The 26,438-nt window shown below is 54.7% G+C and overlaps 9 protein-coding genes across 9 annotated transcripts; 4 read left to right on the forward strand and 5 right to left on the reverse strand.

The window, feature by feature from the left end:
* Nucleotides 1-665: 665 nt before the first annotated feature.
* Nucleotides 666-3,409, forward strand: CORC01_10951 (fungal specific transcription factor domain-containing protein; the record flags this gene model as incomplete). Its single annotated transcript, XM_022622578.1, has 2 exons — nucleotides 666-1,739; nucleotides 1,802-3,409. The coding sequence occupies 2 exons, from the start codon at nucleotides 666-668 to the stop codon at nucleotides 3,407-3,409; spliced, it is 2,682 nt and encodes an 893-aa protein (XP_022470888.1).
* Nucleotides 3,410-4,351: 942 nt separating this feature from the next.
* On the reverse strand, nucleotides 4,352-5,476 carry CORC01_10952 (ribosomal L18ae protein family; the record flags this gene model as incomplete). Its single annotated transcript, XM_022622579.1, has 4 exons — nucleotides 4,352-4,510; nucleotides 4,591-4,767; nucleotides 4,835-5,019; nucleotides 5,473-5,476. 4 exons carry the CDS (start codon nucleotides 5,474-5,476, stop codon nucleotides 4,352-4,354), a joined length of 525 nt encoding a protein of 174 aa, XP_022470889.1.
* A 626-nt stretch (nucleotides 5,477-6,102) lies between these two features.
* CORC01_10953 (PCI domain-containing protein) lies at nucleotides 6,103-8,028 on the forward strand (the record flags this gene model as incomplete). The annotated part of the gene is made up of 6 exons (XM_022622580.1): nucleotides 6,103-6,408; nucleotides 6,466-6,755; nucleotides 6,806-7,031; nucleotides 7,084-7,145; nucleotides 7,203-7,614; nucleotides 7,945-8,028. The coding sequence occupies 6 exons, from the start codon at nucleotides 6,103-6,105 to the stop codon at nucleotides 8,026-8,028; spliced, it is 1,380 nt and encodes a 459-aa protein (XP_022470890.1).
* A 1,978-nt stretch (nucleotides 8,029-10,006) lies between these two features.
* On the reverse strand, nucleotides 10,007-11,142 carry CORC01_10954 (uncharacterized protein; the record flags this gene model as incomplete). The annotated part of the gene is made up of 4 exons (XM_022622581.1): nucleotides 10,007-10,046; nucleotides 10,102-10,330; nucleotides 10,398-10,843; nucleotides 10,946-11,142. The coding sequence occupies 4 exons, from the start codon at nucleotides 11,140-11,142 to the stop codon at nucleotides 10,007-10,009; spliced, it is 912 nt and encodes a 303-aa protein (XP_022470891.1).
* A 1,564-nt stretch (nucleotides 11,143-12,706) lies between these two features.
* On the reverse strand, nucleotides 12,707-14,062 carry CORC01_10955 (uncharacterized protein; the record flags this gene model as incomplete). Its single annotated transcript, XM_022622582.1, has 2 exons — nucleotides 12,707-13,413; nucleotides 13,507-14,062. 2 exons carry the CDS (start codon nucleotides 14,060-14,062, stop codon nucleotides 12,707-12,709), a joined length of 1,263 nt encoding a protein of 420 aa, XP_022470892.1.
* Nucleotides 14,063-15,573: 1,511 nt separating this feature from the next.
* CORC01_10956 (protein phosphatase 1 regulatory subunit SDS22) lies at nucleotides 15,574-16,888 on the forward strand (the record flags this gene model as incomplete). The annotated part of the gene is made up of 3 exons (XM_022622583.1): nucleotides 15,574-15,811; nucleotides 15,933-16,811; nucleotides 16,869-16,888. The coding sequence occupies 3 exons, from the start codon at nucleotides 15,574-15,576 to the stop codon at nucleotides 16,886-16,888; spliced, it is 1,137 nt and encodes a 378-aa protein (XP_022470893.1).
* Nucleotides 16,889-17,382: 494 nt separating this feature from the next.
* CORC01_10957 (NAD(P)H-dependent D-xylose reductase xyl1) lies at nucleotides 17,383-18,948 on the reverse strand (the record flags this gene model as incomplete). The annotated part of the gene is made up of 3 exons (XM_022622584.1): nucleotides 17,383-17,418; nucleotides 17,476-18,266; nucleotides 18,804-18,948. The coding sequence occupies 3 exons, from the start codon at nucleotides 18,946-18,948 to the stop codon at nucleotides 17,383-17,385; spliced, it is 972 nt and encodes a 323-aa protein (XP_022470894.1).
* Nucleotides 18,949-21,317: 2,369 nt separating this feature from the next.
* CORC01_10958 (uncharacterized protein) lies at nucleotides 21,318-24,244 on the forward strand (the record flags this gene model as incomplete). The annotated part of the gene is made up of 8 exons (XM_022622585.1): nucleotides 21,318-21,827; nucleotides 21,884-22,187; nucleotides 22,251-22,409; nucleotides 22,461-22,510; nucleotides 22,561-22,622; nucleotides 22,694-22,748; nucleotides 22,810-22,953; nucleotides 23,012-24,244. 8 exons carry the CDS (start codon nucleotides 21,318-21,320, stop codon nucleotides 24,242-24,244), a joined length of 2,517 nt encoding a protein of 838 aa, XP_022470895.1.
* Nucleotides 24,245-25,027: 783 nt separating this feature from the next.
* On the reverse strand, nucleotides 25,028-26,280 carry CORC01_10959 (tat pathway signal sequence; the record flags this gene model as incomplete). Its single annotated transcript, XM_022622586.1, has 2 exons — nucleotides 25,028-25,697; nucleotides 25,754-26,280. The coding sequence occupies 2 exons, from the start codon at nucleotides 26,278-26,280 to the stop codon at nucleotides 25,028-25,030; spliced, it is 1,197 nt and encodes a 398-aa protein (XP_022470896.1).
* Between the last annotated feature and the right edge of the window lie 158 nt (nucleotides 26,281-26,438).

Below are 26,438 nucleotides of genomic sequence, written 5' to 3' on the forward strand. Positions count from 1 at the left end.
ACCTTTCCCGCGGCTAGATAAGCAAAGACAAACCACATGCCGGCCGCCGTCTCGAGCGAGACCGAGCAATGTCACCGTTCGAATGAAGGCGTGCTGACATATGAGTCTCGGACGAATAGCACACTTGGTCCTTGGGGCTTAAGGTTTTTACGGGTGCCGTAGTGGGGTGGTTTCGGGCACCCCTGGGCATTTCCACATCTGAATGCAGATCTTGGGCGTGCGCTACAGCCCATCAGGTATCCCCCGCAGCCTGCTTCGTTCCTCTGGTGCCACCCTTGCCCAGAACCAGAGCAACATCAGCAGCAAACTCAGATTTCTTATTGGACTTGGGTTCGAAAGAGTTATTCTCCCATCCTTGCTCTTCTTGGCAGCTCCACGTCTTTAAATCTGGATGGAAACCTAATTACCTCCTCGATGTGCAAGTAGCGAAGGAAGCCGACATCAGCCGGGCTTAGGAGATAGTTACCTGGAGTGATCGCCCGTTCGCTCTTAACTCAGAAGGAATGCAAGCGCGAGCTACCTTGGCGGGGAACACTCAAAATCGTCAACGTCAGCAAACTACGTCTCACACCCTGAGCTAGCTTCACTCAAGCCTCACTCACTCAGGTCGCTCATCCTTCACTCGACTCTCACTCATCATCGAGTATCCCACAACTCACCAAACAATGACGCCGCCTGCATCATCGGCGACCGCAGCCCGACACCAAGCCGATCAAAACAGTACCGCCACTGGCACCGGCGGCGGCGGCAGCAAACAACAGCTTAGCTGCGCAAACTGTCGCCATCGCAAGATCAAATGCGATAAAATACAACCCCGGTGCAAGCAGTGCGAGCGCTCCGACCTCGACTGCGTGTTCCCCTCCCGGAAGCGGAACCGCAAGCCGCGTCAGGTGAGGCAGAACGAGCTGCTCAACCGCATCACCCGTCTGGAGAGTATCGTCAGCAAAGTCGACTCTGGTAACGTCGATGGAGTCGTCAAGAATGGTACCGCTGCCGGCTCGGCGGCAGCCCCAACGGCCTCCCTCGTGGCAGCCGCGGCCGCCTCATCGACGCTGCATTCTATATCGGCGGCAGGCCAAAGGGGTGGCGGCGACCCAGTCTCCGGCATGAACGACGCGGAGCCGTCGCCGCCCGGCGCGGGGTGGGACCCTCAGCCCGCCCCGCCAACCAACTACATGAGCGCCGAGTTCTGGGACAACCTGTGTCAGGAGGTCGAGGGCATGAGGCAGGCCCTGGACCAACCCTCCGATAGCGAGGGGTCCGACGAGGAGGAGGGGGGAGGCCAGCAACAACACAGCACGACGAGCCCTGAGTCGTCCGTCGCCAACAAGGGCCAGACACCGCCCGCGTTGTCCGGGCTCATCTCCAGCTTCGCCACCGGCGGGGACGAGCCGCTGCGGCACCCGCCGAGGGATCACATCATGTACATGTGCGGCATCTTCTTTTCGAACGTCGATCCCGCGTTCAAGGTCATTCACCGGCCCACCATCTCGGTCGAGCTCGAGGGCTTCGCGAATGCTACGAACAAGCACATTGACGACGCCACGGAGGCTTTATTCTTTTCCATGTACTTTGGCGCCATCACGAGCTTGACGAATGAGGCTTGTCTGAGGAATCTGGGGGAGGAGAGGAGTGTGCTTGCGCAGAGGTACCGGGAGGGCGTTGAGAGGGCTCTCCATAAGGCGGACTATCTCAACAGCACTGAGATTAGAACCCTTCAGGCGCTGACCTACTACGTGGTGAGTCTTGTTTCATTTTCATTCACTGCATATGAAAACCATTCGATCTAACTATCGTGCAGTGCTTCCTCCGCTCACACAACGCCAGCCGCGCCTCGTGGGCTCTCATCCCCCTGGTTGTCCGTCTCGCCCAGGCCCTCCACCTCCACCGGGACGGCGTCTCGCCTCCCTTCCCGCCCTTTGAGGCCGAGATGCGCCGCCGGCTGTGGTGGATGATTGTGGTTCTCGACATTCGCGCCGCCGAGGACCGCGGCACCGACGCCGCCATCCCGCGACAGTCGTACAGCACACGGTTGCCCTTCAACCTCGACGACGACGACTTTGGCCCCGCGACGACGAACCCGCTCGAGGACAGGACAGGCCCGACGGAGATGACCTTTTGCCTGTGCACGAGCATGTCCTCGGGCATTTTTGGGAACCTGCGGCCACGGCACCCGCAGCTCGCGCTGGATAACGACGGCACGCCGGAGTCGACGACGTCGGAGGAGGAGATCATGGCGCATGCGCAGCGCCTCGAGGCCCTTTTCGGCACGGCACCGCCTAAAACCCCGGCGGCCGACGGCGACGGCGACGACGGCGACGGGGACCAGGATACGCGGCACCTGCCCGCCAGCCACGCCGCCGTGACGGTGCGCATCATTATTTTGAAATTGTGGCTCTCGGCGCAGTACCCCTTTACGCCGCGTGCGTCAACGGCGACGGCAAAGCCGCGCGTGGCGCGGGAGACGATGCTCCGCACCGCGGTGAACACAATCGAGCTCGTCGAGTACAGCTCGGCCACGTACCGCGAGCGGTTCGGGTGGTGGATTGATAGCTATGTGCAGTGGCACCCGCTCGCCGTCGCGCTGGCGGAGCTGTGCGTGCAAACGCGCGGGGAGCTGGTGGAGAGGGCGTGGCGGGTGGTGGACCGCAACTTTCACGGGATGCGGGAGCGGATCGCGGACACGAGGAGGGGGACGCTGTGGAGGCCACTAAAGAAGCTTTTAAGGCGGGCGAGGGCTGCGAGGGCGGAGGCGATGATGGGGGCATTGAAGTTGGAGGATCATGGTCACGGCAGCAGGGCGTCTGCTGGCGCGGCGACGACGACGACGATAACGACGGAGCGGTGGGAGCCTGCCAGGAGGACGGTGAAGGTGCAGCAGGACGAGGAAGAGGAGGATGATGACGGCGATGATGATGATGACCAGGAGGGGTATGGGGATGTTGTTGTCACGGACGTTCATGATGCAGCGGAGAGTCAGGGGCTGAATATGGAGACGCTGCACCCGGCTTTTAGGCCGGATCGTCTTGGCCGTGTTTCTTCTTCTGCTGGTGCTGGTGCTGCTGGAGGGCACGGCGGCACCGCGCCTCCCCCGGGTGCACATTTCGCGACCACCAACATCGTCGGATTGGGAGGCTCGCCGATGATGGTCGATCCGGCGGCGGGGGCGTCTATGTCCACGACATCATTGCCGCCGCCGCCGACGTCGACGCCAATGAACCCGCCGTTCGGGCTGACGCCAGAGGATATGGCCATGTTTGGGAGCACGCCGCTGTTCAGCAACCCGCAGGACCTGATGGTGCATTTCGGGATCCAGATGGACTCTGGGGAATTTGGATGGGATCCGAGCACGTGGGACGAGTTCGTCGTTGATGCGAATATGGAGAGGTCACCTGGGGATGACGGGTGATTCTAACGAGGGGGGGGGGGGGGGGGGGGGGGGGGGGGTGGGGGGGGGGGGGGGGGGGGGGGGTGGGGGGGTGGGGGGAGGGGTGGGGGAGTGGGTGGGGGGGGGCGGGGGGGGGGGGGGGGGGGGGGGGGGGGGACGCGTGGTATATAGTATGGAAACGAAAGGAAGAAGCGAGTGGTAATGCTGTACGATAGGTATGACGAATCACGCCGATCAGTCTTTTGAGAATCCAACTGAATAGGAAGTCTTGACTCTCATATGATGAGCATTTGTAAGTGATATGTAACTACGGTAGGTAGGATTGTCAACAGCTGGATTTAATTGGCTCCTCGAGAAACCGTCGTTCCTCCAATTGCGACTTGAAACCCGTCAAACGAGAGCGAGAGACCACCCGATGTAAGAAGCATAGTACCATACGAGGCATTTGATAATGACTACGGCATGGAAGTCGCCGGGGAATGAAATCGACTCAGATTTGGACCCTACACCGGGAGGACTATAAATAACCTCTGAGGTGGGTAACTCATGTTAACATCACTTTAAAAGCGACTAGAAATGGTTTCAACAACCGATGCAGGGTGAGTTGGCATTTGTCTACATAGACGAAGCCGGACGTCAAACATCCCTCTTCTGGCCGAGCAGATCTAAGGTACCGCATCGTCTCATCAAGAAGTCGTAATTCACAGCTTCGTACTCAGGTATCATTCGTCCATCTATCAAAAGGGTGGTTCGTGGTGGTTTGCCTCCCTCCCCGCTGCTTTTGGCCATGCTCGCGAAAAGATGATGTTTTGAATTGATTTCATTTCTTTTGGTGGCCCCCGCCTTTAGAGGGCAAATGCACGTGATAGTTCCATAGACCTAGTGAACACCTGCCAAGTAGTAGTAGCCCGCCCCTCCATTTGTCGAAAACCAGAGAAACAACGCCGCACAACAGCCAACACTTTATGCGAAGGTGGTGGGACGCTTCGCGCTGAAGATCTTCTGGTTGTTGAGCTTGGAGACGCGGTGGGGGAGGGGGAAGCTGAGGCCCTTGGTGATGAGCTGCTTGATGTAAGGGCGCTTGACATCGTCGCCCTTCTCGAGCTCGACGACCTTGAGGATCTGTTCCGGAAGTTGTTAGCGGGAAGTGTTCGAATTTCCATGGGAGGGACTGCCAAGTCTTCGGCGCGAGGCGCACGTACGTGGATGGACCTGAAGCGGGCGCGGTGGCGGGCGGCCATGTCGGAGTAGAGAGCCTCGACGGCGTCGGTGCGGGACATCTCGCGGTACTCCTTGTACATGTTGTGGGTGCCGGAGCGAGAGTCGTAGCGGAGCCAGACACCGAAGTTCTTGACCTTGAGGGGGTGCTTCTCCTGGATCTGTGTGACGTAGAGAGTCAGTTTCTGACTGGGACACTTTTGACGGTCCTCTGGTTGGGTGACGTACCTCCTTGACGCTGACGATCTCACCGGTGGCCTTCTTGACCTTCTTCAGGCCACGCAAGAAGTACCAGTAACGGGACTTCGCAACCGTGACATTGGGAGCGAAGATGGTCATGCGGTACAGCGCGGGAGTCGGGTTGGACTCGGTGGGCAAGTGGCGCCCGATGACCTCGTATTCCGTGAGACGACCTGTTGCAGAGATAGTTAGTTATGCGTCGCCCTTGTGCCATAAATTTCAGGATCCAAGGATGCGAATCGCTGTGTCGTTCCGGGCTGCTGCTGAATTTTTTCCTTTTGGGCGAACGTCGAGTTCGGGCGGAAGGCCGAGGAAATCGCATTACGTCGAAGTGGAAGATGTAGGATTCGTTTTCCCCCTTCGTGAACCAAGTAACCCTCAAAAACCCAACACTGCCGTTCGCCTTCTGAGGAAGGCTAGTGCTGTCTCGCTCGGCATCCAAGCTACTGAAGTTCGTTCATGTCTTATCCAGGAAGCAGTCGAGTCGTTGTTGGTCGGATACAGTAACATCGTCGAGATGTCTTAAGTGGCCTTGAAAAAGTTTCTTCGTCGCGGTCGGGATTCGTAAAATTCGCAGCAGGCATTCGCATCCAAGATCCAGGGGAGGAGAGAGGAATTGTGCTTACCCATCTTGAATGACTTGTTAGAAACTGAAGATCCTCCGTGTGCTTGAGTAATTGGTGACTTACTTTGAAGAGCTGGCCGATGGTCGTCGATTATCCGATATCGTGGTGATTGCTGCTGGGTCTGAAGCCGAATGGGAAAACAAAAAAGTTGGGTAAATGCAAAAAAGGGCGAGAACCCTATGTGTCAACGCCACACTTTCCTAAGCGACTGTGCCCCACCCTTCTGCGGCTGGTGAAGATCCACTTCAAACCGCAGATTTCGAGAAGGTCTGTTAATGCATGGTTGCCTTAGATGCCAGGCTCAATATTTCCGAACCATCAGAGGGAGGAGCTGCCTTTGGTGTGTCCCAAGGTCGTAGGATTTCAACCAATCACAGCGCAGGCTGCCCTCCGTAGACCATCAGCGTCACAAAGGCAACCACACATGCTGGTAGACGGTAGACGGGAACAGCTTTGATCATAAGTCACAAAGGTGATTTGCCTTTCGAATATATTTCGGCAGGATTACTTTGATGAAAGTCATATCGCCTTCCCGCACCGAACTCTAGAGCGCTTGCTGTTCAGCTCTGCCATCACTCAACGCAATCACCCTTCAACGTCTGTCTGCCGGCAAGGGCTTAGAGAGACAGGATGGAGCCTCTCTTTGAGGAGTTTCGCAATGCCTACAAGACTCGGTCTGGATACTCCCTTGCGCAGACACTCCAGCCATTCAACCCTGTCAACAAACCAGAGAAGCTACGGTCCATCTATCAGAGCACGAATGTCCAAGAAGCTAAGAGCGATATCAAGTACATGCTCCTCGGTCGGGGCCCAGGGTCTAAGAAATTCAAGCTGGACCATGAGGAGACTACAGGCTGGGTTGAAGTCTATACGGCGTACTGGAAAGCCATTGGTGAGATCCTCAAAGTGGAGGGCGACTCCGGTGCTGGAGGTAGGGTGAGCATATGCCTCTCGGTCCCCCTCTTTCGGCTTCATCACTAACACTGACAATAGGCTTCATCATGGACCAAGGTCTATGAGTCTTGGAAAGAACTCACCACCGCTCTCATCCGAGGCTATACGAATCATGGATTCGAGGCCTGGACAATTCCGTGTCTCTACCTTGCTGGCAAGCATCTGCGACTTTTCGCCATCAGCTCAGACGAGGAGCGGAACACCACCGAAGCCACTGCTGACGCAATGGAGCTTGCTGACGACTACGATCCGGATCTAGAGAAGCAAAAGCAGCTGCGCGATTGTGAACAGCAGCTCAAGCGTATTTTTACACTGTGTTTGAGCGACAGGTATGTCGACGCCACCCCAAAGCCTTTTAGCCTCTCCTGATTGTGTACAGAGCACCCCTCGAAGAATCAAGAAAGTGGGCCATTTACTACATCATCAACCTGCTATTCAAGACCTACTTCAAGCTCAATTCTGCAAGTTTGAGTAGGACAATCCTGAAAGCGTTGTCCACGAACCGTGGAGACATGCCTCCCCTGGAAGCATTCCCCAAGTCACAGCGGGTGACTTTCAAGTACTATGAAGGCGTGCTCTTCTTCTTGGAGGAGAACTACGTCGAGGTAAGATGGCCGAGTGATTGCCGTCCTACTTTGCCAATCTGACCAAGTCCAGGCCGAAAAACACCTCACTGAGGCATGGTCACTGTGTCACAAGGACGCAAAAAGCAACCAAGAGTATGTCTTCTCGAAATGCCCCGCAATCACAGGCCTAACCACTCACAACCATCGTAGGAGAATCCTCACCTACCTGATTCCATGCCACCTTCTCACCACCCACACTCTTCCCAGCAGCAAACTCCTCGAGCCCTTCCCGCGGCTACAGAAGCTCTTCCTCCCACTGTCGCAATGCATTCGCAAGGGCGATTTGCGGAACTTTGACCTAGCTCTGCAAGAAGGCGAGGAGGAGTTCGTCCGCCGCAGGATCTACCTCACGTTGGAGCGCGGTCGCGATATCGCCCTGCGCAACCTCTTGCGTAAGGTCTTTGTCGCCGGCGGCTTCGAGGAGGCAAAGGAAGCCGGCGCCGCTCCCGTTCGTCGGACCAGAGTCCCAGTCGCCGAGTTCACCGCCGCTATCAGCCTCGGAAGCCAGGAGACTGTTGATCCGGACGAGGTTGAGTGCCTGCTGGCCAACATGATCTACAAGGTACGTGGCAACTTCCTTCTCGTCGTGTTTCTGGTCTTCTGGTTGCTTGAAGGGTGGCAGCCTGCATCCATAGTCCAGACCTGCTTCTATCTTTCGATCAGCCGGGCCGGAAATGTGTTGGAATTTCGCCGCGCGTTTCTCCGTCTTCCCTAGCCTGCTTTATCACTCCCCAGGACAGTTGCATCATAGGCAAAACTATCCCAAGAACGGCGTTGTGTACCCCAGGCTGCCCAGCGTCGTGATGTCTTCTACACAAGCCCGCTTGATCAACATCACTCCATATTTCTCCTTATTCTCTAGCTACATGGCTAACGGCACACATCTGTGCAGAATCTCATGAAGGGCTACATCGCCCGCGAGCGCGGCATCGTCGTCCTCTCCAAGAACGGGGCGTTCCCCGGAACAGGGGTTTAGACGGTGATGGTGGTGTGGGGACGCCAACCGCATGAGACGTCGAACGGCCCAAAGACGGAGATACGGCCTTGATACCACAGCTTCATACATGTTACAAGCAGCGAGAAAGCTGCCCAAATCGGCATCGGCGACCACAACCTTGCTAGATTTATTGGCCTCATGTAGTGTGTGAATACATTTGGACGATGGGCATGGGTGCGAGGAAGGATGCATTGTCACCCTACCGGTGATGGTGGGCAGTTATAAAAAGCAAAGTCTATCTCGACGCAGTTTGTTGGGACTGGCAGATACAATACATTGATACCTCGTACCCGTTTGCGACGGCCGAGAGCGTGAAGACAGCGTCCAAGCAACGGGCAATACCGAGTTTTAATCAGAATGGTCCAACATATTAAGAAGATGGCAGCGGTTTTCGGTACGCAGGCTATCCACCCTCTGTGCACTTATGTACTTTTTTTCGGTCAATTTTCTCGCCAGGTTTTCTCCTAAGACGGTAGAAGCCGTTGTGATTTCCACAAATTTATCATTCACATGAGACCACACACGATAACCTCTCCACACGTGGGAAATATTGTTAGCTACAACGTTTACACTCACACATCTCAGAATATCAATCCAAAAATACCTCTGCCGCATCCATTCTCCCGTCCTAGCCTTCGTGATATTTCCCTCCAATGGTGACCCAAACAAAACACGGGCACGGGATAGGCCTTGACTAAGGTCTCACCAAGAAACATCAGCATCACAGCCTGAGAGCAGGGGGGTAGCTAGTCTAAGTGCTTGCATCAGTAGCGTCCAGTCAGGAGAAAGAAGAAAATGGCCGGGGATGGAAGGTGTGTTCCCACAGCAGGTGGAGTTAGCTGGCTGAGGATTGCGTGAATTGGTGATAGTGTTGCGAAGAGTCAGCCTCGGTGATGTTAGCAATATGACTCACAGCCTACGCCAGGCAAGGGGGAGCGGACAAACACGGCCGCTGCGCTAGGCGGGCGGACCAGGAACCGGGAGACTGTACCGCGGGGCGGCGAACGGGGTCAGGTAGAGATCGGCAGGGATGGTTCGCCTGGATCGGGCTGTGAACTCGGGTGCCTTGGGCATTCACGATTATGCACGTAGGACTTTTTCGACCGAAGTCATCGGTAGGTACAGAATTTTGACATATTGGCCCTTTTTCAGATCATCAGGAGGAGGAAGCGGAGTCGGCAAGAAGCAGTCCATAACCATCGCTGTTGGATATCGGGAATGTCCCAACGACGCGGATGGCTTCATTTTATAGGGCTTCTTAGAAAGAAGCCAAAAGATTACGGCAGCAACTCCTGTAGATTTCAGAAATAGGAAGCGAGTGTGAAGAATAATAGTTGTACAGTAATGATCCGATCTCTTCGCGAAAGACACAATCTGTCCCGTTTCCTGTGCATTTTCCCCGTCTCTTTTCGTTCTACTACAGCCAGAAAGGTTGTGTTTGTTTTCTCAGTCGTCTTTACATGGGCGACATTCCGGGAGAAGTCCTCCAGTCATCAAATAAATTGCCTCTCAGAATCCTCCTCCTTCTTTGGGAGAGTCGTCATCGCGGTTAATCTCACAATAAGAAAAAATACAGGTACAAGGATTTCTCGTGAGAAGTCAAGAAGACTGAGCTAGAAAGAAAAAATGGCAGATAAATGCAGAACTGACGACAGAAATAATGAAAATATATTTCCTCAAACGCCGCGGTCATCCCTATCCAGTGGGAGTTCCAAACGCCCTCATGTTTATGGTATTTTGCGGATTTTGTAAATCGAACAGGCTCAGTTTAGCCCCGCTTAGTAGCAACCGGCGGCGAACTTGAAAAAGGAATAGACGAGAAAATGAGGACAAGATTGCGTGAGAACGTCAAGTCATTAGTATGATGAGCCGGGTATTGGTTCGTCCTTGGCTGAGTTGAGGGTGATTCGATGGATAGGAAATGGAAATGCAAATGTAATCCAGCAGTCGATGCCCCTTAGAAGGGACGACCTGCACGAGGCGTGCGAGGAGAGTTTCTATATAACGATGAGCACCGAAGGCGTGGCTTGACACTTTTTGAGGGCTACTTACACGGTGGAGATGTCGTCGACGTGGTTGCAGAGTGCGACAAAGAGGTCAAAGAAGAGCGGGGTGCCGCCGTTGTACATCTCCAGCTGCATCGTCCCGCTTCGCTTGAAGGTGCTCCGGCTGCGGATGATGAGGGCGAGGTAGTGAGCCCGCAGCTTCGAGTCGCTGTCGGGGGTATTTGCGTAGGCGTACCGGGCCGACGCCAGAATGGTGCTGCACTGGATGCCGGACTCTGGACACCAAAAAGTCAGAAAATGCGCAAAAAAGTGAAGAAGCGGAAGACACCAAAAAAGACTTACGGAGGCCCTGTTTCCTCAGCGAAACCCTCTTTAATTCTTCGAGGCCGTACTTCTCCGCGGCGCAGTAAATCACCGTGTCCTTGAGCAAATCGCCGTCGACGCCGTGGTGGTAGACCGTCGATTCGACGCCGCCGCCTCTGCCGTTATCGGCGGCGCTGAGAGCTTCAATCTCCCACGAGTTCCGGCGCTTGTTATGCACCAGGCGCGGGTAGTAGTCGCCCTTATAGAGATACTCGAGTACGGACGAGAAGATCTCGGGTTCCTCATCGGGGAGGGCGATGCGCTTCGTCGGCGCTGATGACGGGGAGCTGGCGTCGGGACTGTTGTACAGGTTCGAGCGTAGGGCGTTTTGGAAGAAGGGTGATGCGCAGAGGACATCTTCGTGGGCGGCGAAGAGACGTTGCTCTGTACCAACGACGAGGGTGACGATTGCAGAGGTGAGGTTGCTGTGTTTGGGTGGTCCTGTTAGTGTCTTCACACCTTTTCTTTCTGGATGCGACTTAAATGGATTTGATGAAGGGTGTAGGGAAATCTTTTCGAAGACTTACTTGCTCATGGCGGTATCTTCGGTCGAATTGCTCGTGGTGGTGGTGGCGGTCGTGGGCCGTCGGCTGTGGCGGGACTCATGGCGATGCTTCGAAACGCCGCTGGATTTGCTAAATGACGAGCTGGATTTGGACGCCTTGTGACTTTTGGGGAAGCTCTTGTTCACGACCTGCGGCGGCTCGAAGCGTCTGCTGAACATTTTTAAGGTTGCGTCGGGACCGTTCGGGATGATTTGTGGAGTAAAAAACGAATGCACACAGCAGATTTCAGACCTCGGATGCCCAAGGAAAGTGGTCGGGGAAAACTCAAATGATGGAAAGAAGAGGGTGAACGGAGTGATTGATTATCGATGCTACGGTTGGATGAAATGATTGTTTCCGATGGAAAATGGTTGACCTACCTAAGGCGCCGTTCCCGAGATGCGTGAGTAAAGAAGGGAGAGAGTTCAAGAAAATCCTATTGGGGATGGGCGGCCAGATTCTATATATACAGCCTGATTCCTGGCACGGTCCCTCGGAGATCCCTCCCCTGAAGTGAAGTACGTTGCAGTGATTGCCTTGCATGGGCAGCTCTTCCATTGAACAGGATGAGACTCGTGTGCCTGGGGGGGCGGACTGATAAAAAAAAAGTGGTGAGAACGTCCTAATTGGACGCGTCGAGGGATCAAGGGGACGCGACTATGGGCCCGAGGCACACACGCCTGTGAGGTGCGATATCACGTGCATTTCAACAGGGTACTTCGTTGAAGCGAAGTGGGTGTGCGCCGGCTGCTTGGCTGCCTCCAGCAGTGCTTTTGGTGGCATGGGTGTGGAAAGCTGGCGTGCACTGGCACGCACTGGGAACCAGGCCGAACCCGGTTCTAAAACCGCACTTGTCCAAGCCCATCCGCAGGGGGTTACCAAAACTCAGCAAGGAGCCGAGGACGGATAAATTGTCACTGATTGTGCTGGTGCAGTTGGTTTGGTGCCACACTGCTCATGTCAGGGGGGGTTGGATGATTTCTCGCTCCCGTCGAGAGGTCACTCCGCAGTGACTCAACGGTGCAAAGGTTACCTCTAGCCGGGAGTTTGCGGACTGGTGAGCATACAGCGGTAGTGCTCCGACGGTTCACACTCCACAAGAAGAAAGCTGCCTGGAAAGGACTGGTCCACGGTAAGGCGGCGTGGCCGCGTCCAAGCTTCTGTGCCCGTCACTTCGCCGGAATAAGAAATGTTAGGAAGGGAGATTCGATCTGGCTGCATTTCATTCACACAAGAGGCGAATAGGTTCGGTAAAATTCTAGGATTCATCAAGGAAATCAGAGGAATCTATTCGTAGCAAAATGTGTCAATTCGGAGACAGGATGAGCTCCTTGAAATGCAAAGCATTGTCACCCTTTATCGTGAAAGCTCGACATCGAGAGAGAGGTTTTGGCGATGGCGCACATGGCGTTGGACCGTTATGGATGGTACCATCGACCAGGCTCGGTTTCCAGCAAAAAGAGGCAAGGCAATTTAAGCAGCCCCTGACCATCACCTATCTCACCAATAAATAAACCCTGCACTGGTTTGCCGGGGAGTAATTCCTAGCTTCCCAGTCCGAAATCCAAACCGAAGTCGAACGCCGAGGCAGCTCCCTCGGCATAGCCATGAAACCCTTCAATTCACCAATTAAATTTACCCACTTCAGGATGACCAAGACTACAGCATTGTGACAGTCATCGTGACACCTTCATGTGAATTTGCAGTTCAGAAAAACCTCACTTGATGTCATCATTAATATCATTAGATTTTAGCAGCGACCTGCTCAATGCAGTCAACGACAGCTCTGCGTCCCTCTAGCCTGATGACGGCATCGTTGTGGAACGCGCCCTGCACCGTCTTCTTCTCTACCTCGAGCCCGACCTCCTCACAGCGCCGGACCAGCTTCGCGCCGTGCTCGGCCGGCACTAGCTCGTCCCTGCCAGCTTCTACGATTGTGACACGAGGCCTCTCGTGGGCCCTCGACCGGGACCAGTTCCCGGCGATCGCGGCTAGGTTCGTCCAGCTGTCCAGGTGATTTCGGAGGAACGGCCAGAGGTGACGGTACGGCACCCATTTCTGGGGGTACAGCGTCGCCAGCATGTCCTTGACGGATGTAAAAGGTGTCTCGAGGATCAGCGACCTTAGCCGCAACGTGGGCGGGAACGCCTCCCACGCAGCGAGGTTCGTGGCGACCCCAGCGCCGATGCTCTGACCCCAGAGTATGACCTCCGGAGTCGTTGGTTGGTGGTGCACATAGACGTCTTGCTCGCTGTGCATCCGCCCAATCCAGTGCAGAGCCGCCTGCGCGTCCAGGTTGATGCCCTTCTCGGAGGGACGACCCCTCGACGTCCAGTACCCGCGGTAGCTCAGACACACCATTGTGTATCGCGCGGGCCGTTTGCTCTGCTGCAATGAGCGCAATACCCATGATAGGTCTGGCAACCGTGGGGGAATGGACGAGGCGTTTCCTGTTTTCCCCAAAGCAATGAGTCTTTGTTCATGTCTGACAACACAGGGGAATGAATTCTATGCGCCTGCCGGGGTATGGGGACGGGGCGGACCCTGAAAGTAGAGGATATAGATGGACGGCACCGATGGAGTGTCATCGAGCAACGTGGTCTTCCTCCCACCAGTCGATGTCGTCGAGGCCACGCAGAGGGCCAGATTCGTCCCGTCGGCGGCGCGGATCCTCTTCTCCTCCCACTGCACCCCCCAGCACTGCTTCGCATAGTCCTGGATGCGCTCCCTGCGCGCGTTAGGTGGCAGGCCGGGCATATATACGATCTTGTTCTGGAAGACGATCATTGCGAGACACTTTTGCGTCCACAGGGCGACCAGAAGGCCGGTGAAGACGAGCGGCGGCAGATAGAGCGCCTCAGCTTGGAATTGCCGCTTGTGAGCGAGGCCGAGGTGCGGCGTCAGAGGCTCCCGCTGAGACGTGGCTCGCCATGGTGCTGTGATGGGAAGGGCTTGCAGACGGCGGGAACGACGTAGGAGCTGCCCAATCGAGGAGGCGCGGATAGCATGCATCACAGTCGTTCGCGAGACATGGAAGCGCGTGTCGGGCGTGGGGCGAGATGTTGTGGTGTTGGGTTTAACGTAGCGGAAGAAGACCATGGGAAGCGGGTTACTTGAAAGAGAAGCGCCAGGTACTTGGGAGAGAGGGTCGGTTCCTGGCTGCTTGCGCAAAAGGGAAATGGAGACGTTCAGTCGGGGTAAGTATCGTGCACTCTAAAGTGACCACCTCATTGACAGGTCATGACATGGCGCGCATATATGGTCGTGTTCGAACGCGACTGGGTTCGATGTGGCCGGCATGCAGGCGGGCCTATTCCGTCCAGAGGGCCTCCGTGGGCAACGTTTGGATTCGGCGTGGGCAGCAAACGAAAACGGACTATTAAGCATATGTACCTCCCTAGGGATAGCAGGTCCCAAGATTCCAGCCCAATGGCCGACGGTCCGCATTCGTCTATCAATTGCAACGGCGATTCCTTCCCTTCTCGCGATTGGGGACGTCTCTGGACCCTGTAACAGGACCGAGGAGGAAGAGACAATAGGTGGGCTTCCGCCATTGACATGAGGTGGTGTTTGGTGTCCTGCTGCGTACCGTGTAAGATGCGGTAGAGACACGCTCAGAGACAAGGCCACTCTGTAACACCAGACCAGACAGACCCCAAGCTGGCAGCCAGCAACAATGGCTTTCTCGTGGGGTGGCTCGATCCATGTGGTAAGGCAATCATTAAAGACTGTCTGGCGCTGCTCCATCTGCCGCTTCGATTTCCATTGCATCCAAGAGGCTCATCATCTCATTCCACGGCATGATTCTCGCTCTCTCGGTCCATCCAGCCCCGTGCTGGAGAAGACCTGCTGCCCCCGCCCTCACTGCTAGGCTGCTTCCTGCTTCCTGGTCCATTGGGACGTCATACTCTAGCGCCAAACGGCCCTCCATGGATTGCTGGAACCAGCCCGCCAATCCTACGCACATGAAAGGTCGAAAGGGAAGGGAGGGGGGATAACCGTATACGACAAGACCATCCACGCCCAGCCATCCCGTCACTTCTCACCTTGCCTCATTGCAGGTGTTCCCCAGGGGCATGTGCCGCTGCCGCCTGTGTGAGGAAGTGTGCTGTTCCCCCTTCCACCCACCCCCGCCCAGCACCAGCACCAGCACCAGGCAGTCGGGGCAACCGCATCCACATGTGAGGTTTGCAAGAGAGCGGGCGTGATTGACAAATAAATAATCAGCCGTCCTCTAGTTTGACATTACCTCCTCGCCTTACACCGCGAAATCGCACATTCTCCCCCCCCACCATATCCCAGCATGTGCGACACTGGATCTTGATTTTGATCCCTCAGTAAACAACCCCTCCATTTTCCAATTTCACCCGACTTCTCTCTGTGCCCATTTTCTCCTCCAAGCATCCCACTTTCTTAACCAGATCCTCCCACACCGCCCCGCCGAGAATTCACCGCAGACTTCAACGATTGTCTTTTTCCCCGATTGCTCTTTTCCCTCGCCGCTAGTGAAATTCGCAACTTCGAACCCAGAGCCGCGGCAGAAATAAGAACCACCGACCTCCCCAATCGCCGCCACCAGACCGCGAGAATCCCAGCCTCACCCGCCCACTATGCCCGGTCCCGTAGATCCTACGACGCCGACAGAACCGTCATCACCGAGGCACTCCCCGCGCATCGAGCTCCCCGAGGAAGATGCTGGAGCCTCCCCGCGGACGGATGGCCAGACTAGCCCCGGGCTAAGGAACAGCAAAGGATGGGACGGTAAGCTCAGGGTCCAGCGGACTGCCGTCCTCGCCAACCCCGAGGTTCTCTCCGACCCAGAATCAGACGACGAGAACGTCCTTCCGGGTGAAGAACTGCCCGCCGACGAAGGCAAGCCCCCCGTTTATTCCACCTTCTCTGGCGCGCAGTCCCTTTGAACTACATATCGAGACAAGGAGCCATAATGACTAACATGCGCCTCCCACAGATCTCCTCGACGGTGAAGACCCAGAAACAGACGAGCTCATCGTCTCCCACGCCCGCGTCTCCTCCATCCCTGCCCTCCGCCTCGACCGCTTCCGCAAGGTCGTCCGCCTCTGCCTCCGCCAGAACTCGATCCAGTCCATCGATGGCCTCGCCGCCCTCGCGCCCACCCTCGAGGACCTCGACTTTTACGACAACCTCATTTCCCACGTCCGTGGCCTTGAAGACCTCGTCAACCTCACCTCCCTCGACCTTAGCTTCAACAAGATCAAGCACATCAAGCGCATAAACCACCTCACCAAACTCAAGGAGCTCTTCCTCGTCGCCAACAAAATTTCCACCATCGAGAACCTCGAGGGCCTCGACAACCTCACCTCCCTCGAGCTCGGCTCCAACCGCATCCGCGTCCTCCAGAACCTCGACCCCCTCAAGGCCCTCGAGGAGCTTTGGGTCGCGAAAAACAAAATCACCGAGCTCACAGGGCTAGGCGGCCTCGCCAACCTTCGCCTCCTTAGCATCCAGTCGAACCGCATCCGCGATCTGGCGCCCCTGGCCGAGGTGCCCGGCCTTGAGGAGCTCTACATCTCACACAACGCTCTCACCTTCCTCGCCGGCATCGAGAAGAACGAGAAGCTGCGCGTGCTCGACATCTCCAACAACGCCGTCGCGAGCATCAAAGGTCTCGCACCCCTCAAGAACCTCGAGGAGCTCTGGGCCAGCTACAATCAGATTGGCGACTTCAACGAGGTCGAGAAGGAGCTAAGGGACAAGGAGCACCTGACGACGGTGTACTTTGAGGGTAACCCGCTACAACTTAGGGGACCCGCGGTGTATCGCAACAAAGTCCGTCTGGCGTTGCCCCAACTATCCCAGATCGACGCAAGTGAGTACATTTATAAATCTCCATATCACGGAAACGTTTGCTGACAAATCGTTATAGCCTTTGTCAAGACATCATGATGTTCAGACACAGCATTCTAGCATGAGACTTACGGGGCTGGCGTGGCGTTACAATGGCGTTTAATTAGAGATCTGGATGCGAGGCAGAAATTAGTGGACATATAAGGGCCTCTCTTCACTACACGAGATACCTCTCGGTGCACACGGCCGCGTTGTTTGGCGAAGCATGGTGCATATTACCATGTGATGCATTGTTCATGGGCGGGCGAGCATTCTGAAATTGGGCGCGGAAACGCTGCATGTCAGCGGCGATCGGGATTGATAACCTGGCTTGATCATGACTTTCGTTGTATTTTAGAGGCAGATCATAGTCTTGCTGAGGGAGAGGGTATCTAAGTACAATCGACGCACGTTGTACGTGGTTTGACACATTTTGGACAGCTCCCAAATCACCGCCAGTTGCGGACTACTGGAAAGCCGCTCTCATAGGGGGTGTTGGTGGCTTTGAGGTACGATAAATCAGGCAAGATAGATGGCAAGTCATACGCGTCCATTTAGCCAAAGATCCAAAGCTTCTCAGTGGGGAAGTACTGATGTAAATTAGCTGGCAGTCTCCATAAACAAGCGACTGGATATGTTGGACTCACGTTTGCGGGCTGGTTGAAGCGGGTCTTCCTGTCAAGGGAGCTGATCTTGTCGATCTCGGACTGCTCGAGGTCGAAGTCGGTGACGGAAAGGTTCTGGGCGAGGACATGCTTGCGGCTGGTCTTGGGAATGACGGCAAGACCGCGTTGGGTAGCCCAGCGGAGAAGGACCTGGGAAGGCTCCTTGTTGTGCTTCTTGGCAATGGCCGTGACGGTGGGTTCCTCGAAGAGGGGAACGAAGTCGGTGGCGTGCTCCATGTTGAATTCTTTGAAGGAGGCAGGGCCGAATGAAGAGTAGGCAGTGACGGCAATGCCCTCGTTGGCAGCCAGCTTAATCAGATCTGGCTGGACGAGGTAGGGGTGGTGCTCGATCTGCAGAGTAGCAGGAGGGATCTTGGCGTAGCGAAGGAGATCGTAGAGGAGCTGGCCCTGGAAGTTGGAGACCCCAATGCTCTTGGAGAGCTTGTTCTCCACGAGGCTCTCCAAGGCAGTCCAGGTCTCCTGAATTGAGGCCTTGGAGGGGCGGATCTCGGACTTGCCATCGTAGTGCCAGCCAGGGGGGTATCTGACGGAGGGGTCGACGTACTCGAGGGCGACGGGGAAGTGGATGAGGTAGAGGTCGAAGTAGTCGACGCCCCAGTCGGCGAGCTGCTTCTTGACGATGGGCTCTACGCGCTCACCATCGTGGAAGGTGTTCCAGAGCTTGGAGACAATGAAGAGCTCCTCACGCTTAACGAGGCCCTCCTTGATGGCACGGGCAACACCCTGACCACACTCGACTTCATTGCCGTAATCTGGGAGTTTGCAACGTCAGTGACATGTTTTTCGTGTGGCAGTATGCCTTGTCATGGCGAATCAATGTGTGCCTGATTTGTCCATGTGAAGTTCGGGGAATGCGGGAGCGTAGCCCCGAGTGTAAGTGGGTAAGTAACGAGGGACAGGGGAGGTCGAGGGGAGGGGTGCGAATCCCGGATGAAGTGGCAGGGGTGTCTGCGGAGAGCTTTCCGGGTGAACTTGTAGCGCATGGGGAAAATCCACGTCGGTGCTCTGCAGAAATTCGCACCGGTCATCCATGGTGGGGTTGAGGAGGGGTAGTTCAGGGCTTCCCAAGAATTTGGGAGGGGGAGAGATGAGGCAGAGGCAGACCACCAACACCAGCGTCAATGGCAGCGCGCAACGCGTTTTTCGAAAGTAGTTCCTGTCCAATTGACTCTTTGGAATCGCATGATTTCTGCCATTGCCGCTATTTTCGTTGCGCTGCGGTATTACTGCTGCTCGCGCTCTCGCCATACGCAGCATCATGTATGCATGTGCTTGGAGTGTTCGCTTACCGCAGGCGCCGTCAAACAGGCGGTAGCCGGCCTTGATGGCCTCGTAGACAGTGTCGGCTGCAATGGCGTTGTCAACCTTCCATAGACCGAAGCCCACTTGTGGCATGTCAAAGCCGCTGTTCAGCTTGATGTTGGGAACGGCCATGATGAAGGGTGGGTGTCGTTCTTCGGGGAATTGAGGTAGGACGACGGCAAGAGGATAAGTTTGAGGGTATCAAGATCAATGAAGCGTGGCTGAACTTGGGAGACGAGAGGAGAGAAGGAGGAAAGGGGGAGAGGGCCAGCGCTCCGGGAGTAGAAAGAGGGACGATGTACGTATTTATAACCACCTCATCATAATCATATGTCAGGTGCTCTGTTGCACGGTTGCCAGGCAAGCCGCAAAGTAGAGCACTCGCCTGACTGGGAAGGCAAGCTTGGTGAATCCCAAGGTAGATAGACCAGTTACAACTTCCAGGCTCTCGCCTGCACACGTCGATAACCTCCACCTGTCCCCGGCCGGCTGCTCGCTTTCAGACACCCCATGGTGCCGTCACCGTACAGGTTCGGGGTGATATCTAGGGCATGAGAGGCTGGCGGGGTGAAAAGGGACCGATAGGATAAAAGTGACACACAGATCGCCAACCCCAAAGCCAACCAACCAGCCAGGGGGAGGGGGCGCCATAGTGTAAAAAGTGAGCTGCTCGTTCCTGAGCCCGTGACACGTCGATATTGGACGACATGAGATATCCATAGAGTACGGAGGTAGTGACCGGGTAATATTACAGGCAGGAAGAGGCGGACAGAGGCGTGGATGAGCCGGTCGGGCCCTATGTGGAGATGGGGGTAGCCGGTGCTACAGAACGACCCGCGCCCATTTGTGCGTTTAAATCACTTGGGAGCGACCCAGGAGACGACCAACTTGGGGTAAATTAGAGTTCAAGCTTCCCGCTGCTGGCTGTCAAGGTCAGGTCAGGGTTACACTTGCAAAGTTTGGCGGGATGGAAGCCAACGTTCGCAGCAGCCATCCTCTGGCCGTCTGGGTGATGGGTTGGGCCAGGGCGGCTTTCCTGCTCTGCCACTGGCTCCCCTTCTAGGAACCGCGACCAGCTGATGCTGTGCCTCCATTTCACCCAGGGCCTTGCGGAAGTTGGCCTGGGGTACGGGGTACGAAGTAGGCATTTTAGTACAGCATCGAATTCTGACAGACTTTTCGTACGTGAAATTCGCCCCTCCAGATGTCTCTTGAACCACAAAAAAAAGGTAAATTACTTTTGTTTTTTCCTCTTCCTTCCTGATTTCCGTCGCAAGCGTAGGTCTACCTAGTATCGGCTTGTTCCTGGTCTGGCCCCAAGGGCCCACAGGAGGTGCTATTGTGGAGAGTCGATTTCGCCGAGACCCGTTTTCTTTGCATTTAGCCTGAATGCTGTCTGGCGCGGCTAATTGGCCTCTTTCTTCCATCGTCAACGACTTCCATGCTGGACTTCTGTCCGCAGAACTTCACCCACAGACCGGCACAGACAACGCCGCCCTGCTCCCAAGTCCCGAATAATATACACTACCAACAATGAGCCGTCGCTATCTCAATGCTAGCCACGCCAATCACATTTCTTCTTGGACGCCACCCAGGTGCCAAATCTCTGGTTTGCACGGTCGCTGATGTCAGATAACACTACGGATACACCAGACGCGATCCGAATCTTCACGCGGAATGTCGCACATCCCGTCGCCTCCTTCAATGCATCGTCGGCCCATTTGCCGAAGCAACCTGTATCCACGTGGGCGGGTGCGTGGGGCCATTTCGGACATGGGACCCGCTTAAAGTAGCTTCGTACTTCATCCGGGTGGAGCCCGTCACAAGATGAATCTGAGCCTCATCCCGCCACTCTCTTGTCGACTCTTGCCGAGTTGCCATTGCGCTCGAGTAGTGATGAAACAGAATACCTCAAAGCCTGCTTCTTTTGGATTGAGCTCTGCTCGTACAACCCTTTTTCAATCCTATGACGAGGATAATTACGGCCTGCACAATGGTCTTTGTGCCATAGCCTCGAGTGAGTGTCTGCGTCCAAGATGTTTTCTCGACTGAGAGGGCCGGCAAAGCGTTCTTGTTCACTCTATCAATACTTTGAAGGCAGCTGAGAGAACACAATAATCCGAAACCTTTCAAACGCTGCTATATCAAGTGACAAGGCACAATGATGCATTGACTCTGAAAGATCTCGCGACCCCAAAGCTGCAGTCTCGCGGATATGTGCTACACTTTGTTCTCGAACATAGCCATTGTAATAGCCATTATAATAATCTTCTTGCATTTCATGCACACCAGAGTCCTTTCTTGAACGAATCAAGAAGAACTATTGAGGAAAAAGCACATATACAGTCGGCTGCCACTAGCATCTTATTGCAAAAAAAGCTACCAACACAGTCGTATTTATCAAACACACCAGTACATTCAGCCGCACATTCTATTTAAATACATCGAAGCACATCGGGTGAGTGTACTCGCGAAATTCCAGCTGTTCAAGAATCATCGTCATGTCTCAGAATCCCAGAATAATCGACCAGACTCAGATGGTCGTGAACAAATATGCGCCCCAAACTGCAGAAGAACCCCAGCCGGGTTCGATTCAAGAATCCGAAGAAGAAAAGAAGAACCGTAGGCGAAAATTGGTGAATGCAATCACGGCAAAGATGGCTAACGTGAGGGGTGAGCAATTCCCACAATACGACGAGGATGGTCTTGTCCTCCCTCACCCCTTCGGCAGGGCAGCCCAGCACGTGCAAGGACCAACGCACAAGTTCGCTTCCCGCTACTTTGACTCGTCCGCTGTTGATGATGCCCAGGCAAAGTACGGGGGCCAAAAGAACCCAAAAGGCTACAACATACGCCTGCAAAAAGTCCTGGGAGCAGGGGGCTATGGAATAGCGGCTTACATCTCCCATACAAATCCCGTCAACAAGTTCAAGACTGACTGCGTGATCAAAGTGGAAAAGTATCGACACAATGACCGTGCGACATTGGCACGGGAGGAGAAGGCACTCTGGGTAAGAACTTCCCCACTGTGACTCAAATTCAAGAACCTTTCTCTGACATGTAGTAGAAATTCAAAGGGGCAAAGCATATTCTGCAAATATTGGATATCTCCCACGAGATCAAAACACAAAGGGCTGCTGACTTTGCCGCGTGGCAGCAAGGCCGGCCGGAACGCCCAAAGGGAGCCAGAGTGCCCAACCCAGAGAATCAAGACAAGAATTGGAGCCTCAAGAACTTTCAAAACCAGCCCGTTCGCAACTTTGTCATCGTTGAGCACGCGAACAGGGGTGACTTGAGCATATGGCTCGGCAAGTCTAGCCGTCTCGGACAGCGTTGGCCTCAGAGAGCGATCTGGATGCTCTTACAGAACCGTAAGTCTTGAATCCGTTCTGCGCCATGAATTTTGGATTGTGTTGCTAATGCCGTCTTCATAGTTATTTCCGGTCTAGTTGGCATGGGCTATCCTCTCAGAGAACATTACCAAGAATCGCATCCAGATTGGGATATTAACAACCCCATTGATGAGCAGTTTCCCGACGACCCAAACTTCGAACTACAAGAAACCGTCCATTTTGATCTTGACCCCAAAAACGGTAAGTCTTTCGGACCCACGACTTCTGATTGTAGAGAACTAACCATCGCAGTCTTTTTGGCGAATAGAAGTATGGCTTACGGCAACATGCCCACCTTCAAGGTATTTATGGCTCCTTATTCCTTCTTATAGTGTATGCTGACGTTGTGCAGATTGCCGATTTCGGGATGGTCGAGTTCTTTAGTGAGCAAGCGACAGACCCTGAACACTTTAAGTAAGTTGACGCCCAAACCACTGGGATAATTTCAACGTAGCTGACGTCTTTCTCTCTCTCTCTCTTATTAGCAAGGAGTTCTTCTGGAAGAGTCGTATCAAAGGGAAGCCCTCTTGCTACGCACCCGTAAGTTATCCGTCTTAAAACATATGCTTGCCAGTGATGTTCACTAACGCATGCTATCTAGGAACAATTCACTGGCGATTGGGAACTCATGAATGACTTCATCAACGACAACGGCATCAACCCGTTCGTGGTTAAAGATGCGACGAAGCCGCCGGTTGCTGGCAACTACGGAATGCATACAAATGTCTATCAGGTGGGCGTTATTGTAAGTTGATCACTATCGACCACCTTCCCATGCTACCCGAGACTAACACGCTTGATAGATTTGGTGCGCTACTACCCTCTGCTCATTCCACACACCTGTCATTCGCATGACACACAAGGACGCTTGGGGGCGGGAGATTGACACCTATGGAGGCGCCCTGCAGAATGAACGATTCAACGACGTCGATCCCGAGCTCAAAGATCTGGTACAGCGCTGTATGGCCCATAACCCCTCTGATCGTCCTTCTCTTAGAGAACTAATGGGCACTATCAGTGCGCGGCTGGGCAGGGACGACCTGGAGTCGGACGAGGCTCTGAGTGAGTGGTCACGGGAGTTCTTCTCCAATCACCGGACGCCTGGTGATGAACCACCTCCGTTGGCAAAGCGTGAACGTGAAGACGATGAAGGTGACGATGGAGATCACGCTGAAAGGAAAGCAACCCGGCGTAAGGTAGTAGACGGCAATGGTAACGTCATCCGGCAGAATATACCGAGGGGTGAGCCGCTGCTTTTTAGCTCTTTCCAGCCACCGAACCACCACCCTTCTATGCAGGTAAACAATCGACTCGGGTCAAAATTCAATAACAGTCCTAACGTTCAGGGCTTTCCGCCCCGAATGCCAGCTTCCGGTGTGGTGCAGAGACCTCTGTCTGGTGCGGCTGGTCCTGCCGTCTTCAACTGGGACGATCCGCCTCCCCCCTTTGACGCAAGAATATACCAGGGACCACCGGCGAACTGGCAGCCGCGGATGCCAGTCGCGCAGTTCAACAATAGCAACACGTACAACAAGTACAATAGCACCGCGATGAATCCCGCAGCACCGTCCAATCTGCCAGTGTTTTATGGGGAGAACCAGGGCGCGGGAATGATTCCGGGGAACGGTTATTACCCGCCAGGTGAGTTTGGGCCGGTTGCATCTCAGCCACTTCTGAACATCCATCCCCCTCCGCCTCAGAACATGCAGTCTATGTATCCGCAGCCTGGTTCCCAACGTGCACAGGAACAATATGCTCCAGCTAGCCAGCCCCAGCCTCTGCAGTCCCTCTACCCCCTGGAGCCGCAGCCGCAGCCGCAACACCAACAGCAACAACAGCAAAACCATTACTATCCGGAGGTTGATCCTGCACAGCGTCCTCAATTTGGGATTCAGTCTCCCAACCAGGAGTCTCGGCATCAGCACCTCTCACAGCAGCAACAAGAGGAGGTGCCCCAGAACATGAATAACTTCTTCGACTTTGACAATGCCGGCGCTGATGGTTTTCAGTTTGATGCCATGGACCAGGGTGCTTGAGGTAAACAAGCAGTGAGTTCTATGACTACAGTCATGTGGGTTTGTAACTTTCTCGCCGCTTGTGAAAAGTTGTAACGAAGCTGGAGTGCCGTGGGACGCATGTCCTGGGCGATGATCAAGAACGGCTAAGCCCGTTTTATTAGATGGATATATACCCACAATTGAAGGACGGTAATATGGAATGATGCATATAGAAATATTGGTTCTTTGTAATGAAAAGGAGTTTATGGATGGTGTAATATTGGACTTAGATTATCTGTTTTTGGCGCGTTTTGGCTTTGTTTCGGACCGGCGTCTGACGGTAGACAACCTGCATAGGTGAGAAGTAAATACAAACCGCGCAACGTTGTACGAGAAGCACATCTGCGGCTGTCCTTACTCACAAACTATTCATCGGACTGGCGAGACTGGAAGAAGTAGCACTGACCAAAAGGCTAAACCTATCATCGCAAGGGAAACTACGGTAAGATTTGCAAGCTGAACGTATTATTCATCTCAGTAACGACTCACCTCATACCATACTTGGTTATTTTGACGAATACCTTGAGATGAGGGCACACATTCTCTCTTCGAATTACGGAACGCTCAAATAAACTGTGTCAGGAAAGCGTTGTATCTTTTCAATGTGGGGTATCTTTTCCAAAGTCTTTTAAAGTAATAATGCCGATGCCACGCCAACTCCCAGAGCCATCGAAAACCCCACGCACTATATCCATTGCACTGTTCTTGTAACCTGAACGCCAAAACTCCAGAGACTTCCATCAGAATACTGTCAATTTTTTCTCACGCCTGCCAATCTCTCCTCGTCTTCTGCTGTGATTCCAAGTCGTAGTTGGCATACCGGCACTTACATTGATCACGCCCCGCCGCGACGGTAACGGCGTTGCCTGCTTTGTCCTGGCACGCGGGCCCTCCCTTCTTGACCTGCACAACCTCAACCTGGCCAGGCCAGGGCGCCCACTTGACGTTGGGGTCAGAGGTAGTCGCGTTCGTGCCGGAAGCGATGGTCCCGAGCGGCGTGGTGGTGTTGCGTCTCGTCCAGACCGTCGCGCGGAACGCGGTGTCGGGGAAAGTGCAAGTCGCGGCGCGGCCGTCGTCGGTGATAGCCTCGGACGGGACCACGGTCTTGGGGAGGGAGAAGTTGAAGACGAGGCGCTCGTTGATGGTGTTTCCTTCGAGCAGCACCATGGTCTGGTTGGTGAATTGCGGAGCAAATGGGTTGGAGGAGGACGAGATTTGATAGGTGTATGAGTTTTTCGGGGTGATTGTCCAGAAAAAGGATGCGAGAGAGCCGCTTGAGGATTGAGAGTAGTTTTGGTAGGGGAAGCAACGCCACGTCGATGGGTTGGCGGTGCATCCTGTGTTGGACTCCAACAGAGCCGTATTGAAGGAGAAAGAGCCCGAGGGGAAGAGTTCCGTTGTGTTAGTGGTAGTCGGAGTTACTGGAGGAGGTCTTGTCAAGTGTTAGTGGTGGTGTAAGTGGGATAGAAACGGGAGTGGTATACATACGGTCTGCGCATTCCGACGGTAAGTCCAGCCGACAAGCCAACAATCAGACCAATGCCGAGGGTAATGGCAACCAGCATGCGGTATCTGTTGCCGCGGCGGGCGATCCACGACGCCTTCTTGGCCTTCTCCGCAACCGACGGTGGCCCTACAGGCGTAGTGATGGGAAGAAGCTGAGACTTGTCCTTGAGAGAGCTCCTGGGAGTGGACGTACCCGAGCTCGGACGGCTGCCGTTGCTGCCCGCGCTAAGGAGGCTGCGTGTGCTCAGAGTACTAAGGGTGCTGTCGCGAGACGAGCTGCGAGAGTAGGCCGGGGGAGGGTAGGACGGGTGCGAGTTGATAGCCCGTGGTACTGGCGAGCGGCCGTAGTATTTCGGCTTCGTGCTACGGCATGGCGGTGGAGGAGGGAGGGCGGCGATTTTTGGATGTGTGACGCCCGGGAGTGAGTCGTCTTCCGCGATGACGGGCATACGGCCAACGGATGAGTATGCAGTACGGCTTGAGCCCGGTGAGAAGGGTGATTTGGGCATGGTGTCGTCAAGTCTAGGTAGATGATACAGCGAGGATGTACTATTGGTCGCAATGTGCAATAGCCTCTCTCCTGAAATGAGATTGATGATCGAGACAAGATTGCTCTCAACTAGCCGAGCCGGATGTCTAGCAACGGAGTGATTGGATTGTCGTCACT

This window comes from Colletotrichum orchidophilum (assembly GCF_001831195.1).
Source record: "Colletotrichum orchidophilum strain IMI 309357 chromosome Unknown Scaffold_113.1, whole genome shotgun sequence".
NCBI classification, from domain to species: domain Eukaryota; kingdom Fungi; phylum Ascomycota; class Sordariomycetes; order Glomerellales; family Glomerellaceae; genus Colletotrichum; species Colletotrichum orchidophilum.